This window comes from Castanea sativa, chromosome 12, assembly GCF_040712315.1.
Source record: "Castanea sativa cultivar Marrone di Chiusa Pesio chromosome 12, ASM4071231v1".
Classification (NCBI taxonomy): Eukaryota; Viridiplantae; Streptophyta; class Magnoliopsida; order Fagales; family Fagaceae; genus Castanea; species Castanea sativa.
Genome location: NC_134024.1, coordinates 41,480,151 through 41,484,550, shown reverse-complemented (window position 1 = coordinate 41,484,550; position 4,400 = coordinate 41,480,151). Strand labels below are relative to the sequence as shown.

Below are 4,400 nucleotides of genomic sequence, written 5' to 3'. Positions count from 1 at the left end.
AAATGGAATAGTTGAGGAAGTATTTGGGAGGTTACAGGAATTTTTGACTTTTAGGATATGAAAGTATTTTACTTTGAATTTATATTTATAAATTCCAAATTTCAAAATCATTAAATTAATTTTAAAAAATAAAGTCTAAAAATAAGTAATATGTTAGTCTCCTACAAATGTTGAAAAACTTGACTATTCCAACCTCAAAAATTTAGATTAGTAGAGCAATTCCACTCAATATTATGGAACCAATTCTATGACAATTTTTTATTTATTTATAAAATATGAATTAATTAGAAAATTGAGTTTCATAGCATTTTGAAATATTTTGGTAAAACATAAATATTATACAGCAAAATTAGTATTATATATAGGGTTCAAATTAATTTGCAAAATATTTGCATATTGTGTGGGAAATTATCTAGTTTGACCTAATTACCAACTCCCCCTAATGAGCAAACCATCGCCTCGTTATCCAATAATTGAACACCCCCCCCCCCCCCCCCCCCCTCAATTCTATTGTTGAAAGGGAAGCACTAGCAACAATGAGAGCTCTGAGCTTTGCCTCCAAAATTAGTTTCTCCTCAGCTATTCTAGAAGGCGACTCGAAATTTATCATCAATTCTTACAAGAAATTCTATAGCCATGTTTTTTGGTGTGGATGGAGGATGTTCGTTCACATCTCAATGCTGTACTCTTAGCGATTTGACTTCTCTTTAATAGAATCAACAGGCATCTTCTAAAAAAAAAAAAAATTACCAACTCCCCCAAATATCGAAAATAAAGAAAAATAACAACTTATTATAGAAAATTTTGGAAAATTTAAAAATATAAATAACATCTCACTCTAATAGTGCACAGTCTATCCGTTGTATGGAAACTGTATTCCCAACAAGGTCATAGGCAATATTATAACTTTGTTGAGCCAATACTCCAATCATTGTCAAGTTGGCAGCAATAGTCGGAGTCACAGCCATGCAAAATTTGTTTGGACCTGTCGGCCGGAAAAAGCTCTTTACATCTAAAGCCAAGTCAACCCCATTTGCAAAGGTAAAGGTAACTACTGGAAACCCAGCAAGGTCACGATCAATATCCCTCGTGAAGCAAGGACATGAATGGAGCGTCCCGACGAATTGTACCAAGCCATCCATTAAGTTTAGTACTTCATATTTAAGTGGATCGAACGCAGCTTTTGTTAAATAAGTAAGTGTTGACCCTGAATCAATAATGACTCCACCTGTGCCCTCTTCAGTCATTTGAACTGTCTATGGCATGTCTAGCTCGGTCTGCTATGGTGTCCTTAGGGTTGTAATATGGAGAGTAAACTGAGTTATGGTGAATGAGTTTGATGACCAATCGCATAGGTTTTTTGATGGTGGGACTAGTGGTGCTAAGGATGTTGTACTAGTAGTGAAGCATAGCAAAGTGAAGCAAGGAAGAAGAAAGAGATTGAAAAGAAACAGCCATGGCTACTGCGATATTGCTTTCCTCTCAACTAAGTAATATGAACATGTTTTCTCCTTTGTTGTATATTGTTCTTATATAGACACAAGTATTATAGTTTCGTAGGCGTACTCCCACAACGTTTTGGATTACTTAACTTTCTTCCCACCGAAAATAATTAAAATTAAAAAAATTAAAACATGGAAAATTTTTCTTACTTATATAGTGATTGAAGAGGATAAAAATATGATACGGATCTTTCTTCAAGATGAACGACGGAGTATGGTCGACGGATTGATATCGCAAGGATACATAATGGACGGATCCAACATTTGGTATCCGTCCAGTATGATTAGTTGTCATAAATTCTTAATTGTACGTCACACGATATGTTTGACATGGCTTTGCTTTATCTCCACACAAGCGTGCACACCGAGAGTTCTTGCGTTGCACGTTTGACCATAATAAAAAGACTCCTATATGGAAAAGAATTCTAAGAGATACGCAAGATCCATGAGTCACTCTCCTAGAAGGAAAGAACTTCTTGACTAAGGCGTGAATTTAGGCACTACGCTACTATAAATACTCTAAAATCCTCACAAAGCAAGGTACGCATAATTATCTCGACTCTAGCACTCTAGGGTTGTAAAAATAAGACTCTAACTTGACATTCGGAGGGTTTTTGGCCGGTACCACACCGATGCTCTCTTTTAGGTCCTCTATTTTCTTTTTGCAGGTGTTGCTTTGGTTTGAAGAGTGTTTGCAGCTTACTGGTGATTTTTTCGGCATTATCAGTGATTGTGGTTTTTATAATTTAGGCATGCATGTTTGGTACACTAAAGATTACAACATAAATTGTAATCTTTATTACTGGAAATAAAATGTGTGTAATGGAATAAGTAAACATATTCATAAGTTTGGATGTGAGTTGTAATATTAGAATAAAATTTAAGATTTATTTTTAAATATCTCACTCATACAATTATATTTTCTTAAAAATAATATTTTTAAATTTGAGAGTAAGATAAGTTATTTTTTTACCATTTTTATTTTTATAATTGTAATGTGTATATGAAAAAAATGTTTATTTGGAAATATATTAATTTAAAAAATTACTGCATCTACTAATGAGTAAATATTACAACCCTTTTATAGAGAAGTCAATATTCCTCATTTTGAAAAAATAACTATTCATAATAAATGATTATTCCTTGTAATAAAAACATTTCTTTTAAAAGATTGTAATAAAAACATGACTAAACTAAAAAATTGTTAAATCATAGGAATAACTATTACATTATATTGCTTATTACAATCTACCAAGCATGCTCTTGGAGCAATTTCCTTTAAGTTAATGCCTTAGCGGAGAACAAAAGCTAAGTGTGTTAAAGTGTTGGCATGGCTTTTTATTTTTCTAATTTTTTTTTTAAAAGCATCCAAGCTTTTTTGAAGTGATACAAAAATCAGAATCTCTCTATCTATTTATCTATCTATAATCATTAATCATTAATATATATAAAAGCAGAGACCTCATGCGAGAGTTCATGAGGTCTTGCCAAGTGGCTCTCTAATTTTGCATTTAGCATTTTCTTACCTCTTTCATTAAGAATTTTTTTACTGTTACCAAAAAATTTACATTAATTTATTTTACTATTATCTCATTAGTCTCTCATTAATTGCCTAAGCTTACACCACACATTTCTTTCTTCTTCATGTCTTCTAGCATACTCACCATTTTAATATTTAAAAAAAAAAGCAAAAAAATAATAATTATGGACTGATAGTAATAACTAACTATATAAAGCCCTAGAGAGAGATAGAGAGACATAAAAATGTTGCAGTTTGTTAAATAAAACGTATTGTTTCACTACGTATTACCAAAATAAAAGACCTGAGATTGACAAAACATTTGAAAGAGAGAGAGTAATCTGAGGGGCCGTCGCCTCTGTCATATTGGTCTCTTACCACCATCAAGACGCCGAAACCCTTACGGGTATTTTTTTTCCTTTTTAAATTAGGGGCTTAAATATGATTTAGGTTTGGATAATTTGGCTGGATAGTTTTTGTTTTGGGTACATAAGTAGAGATAATATTTGTTACGCAATGTAAAGCCATATTTTACCATGATTTTAAATCATCTATAAGACAAATGTATACACACTTGCCCACACCTTGTTTTAATGTTGCACTGTCGATGAGTGGAAGACAGTGAGAGAGTTTGACATACTTTCATTAATTTCAAAGTATGAAATATGTGAACACAACACAAATTAATTGATTTTTATAGTCTCGTTACTCATTTGCATTTATTTTTGGCTTCATGATCTTAAAAAAAATTAATCTTACCTTGAAAAGGCTTTAAATATGCAGAAAAACTACTAAACTAATTTTTAATATTTCAAAATGTATATATTTCTTTACTCTAATTTAATTTACATTTTTTTTTATAATATATGTACAACACTATCTAAAATTGTTTTATATAAAATATTGCCAAATTATCAGTGCATCGCACTGTCAACTTACTAGTATACTATAAAAGTTGGATTCTCAAAATGGTGGATACACATTAAAGTGACATGTGTCCTTTTGACAATGCATAAAATGATGACACATACAATATTTTGTAACTCCCTTCGTCTATTTGTTATGATATGGAAAGATAATATCGTATGGTAGGCAATTATTGGTAAAATGTTAATTTCTTTGTCATGTGTTAATAATATATTTCACTTTTATAATAAATATCCACTATAAGCTTGTTTAAATACTCTTTTAAATTCTAATTATAAGATTTAATAAATAAATAAATGATTGAAAAGTGATGATGATGAAAAAATCACTAATTAGTCACATGGTCCTCACAAGCTTGAAACAATACCTGCACAACAAAAAGAGCAGACCTAATAGAGAGCACCGGTGTGGTGTCAGCCAAAAACCCTCCGAAGGTCAAGTTAGAATTTTTC

At 31.4% G+C, this 4,400-nt stretch overlaps 1 protein-coding gene across 1 annotated transcript; it reads right to left on the bottom strand.

Annotated features, from left to right (window-relative positions):
- Positions 1-833: 833 nt before the first annotated feature.
- On the bottom strand, positions 834-1,247 carry LOC142620688 (protein ASPARTIC PROTEASE IN GUARD CELL 1). The gene has a single exon (XM_075794014.1). It carries the CDS (start codon positions 1,245-1,247, stop codon positions 834-836), a length of 414 nt encoding a protein of 137 aa, XP_075650129.1.
- Between the last annotated feature and the right edge of the window lie 3,153 nt (positions 1,248-4,400).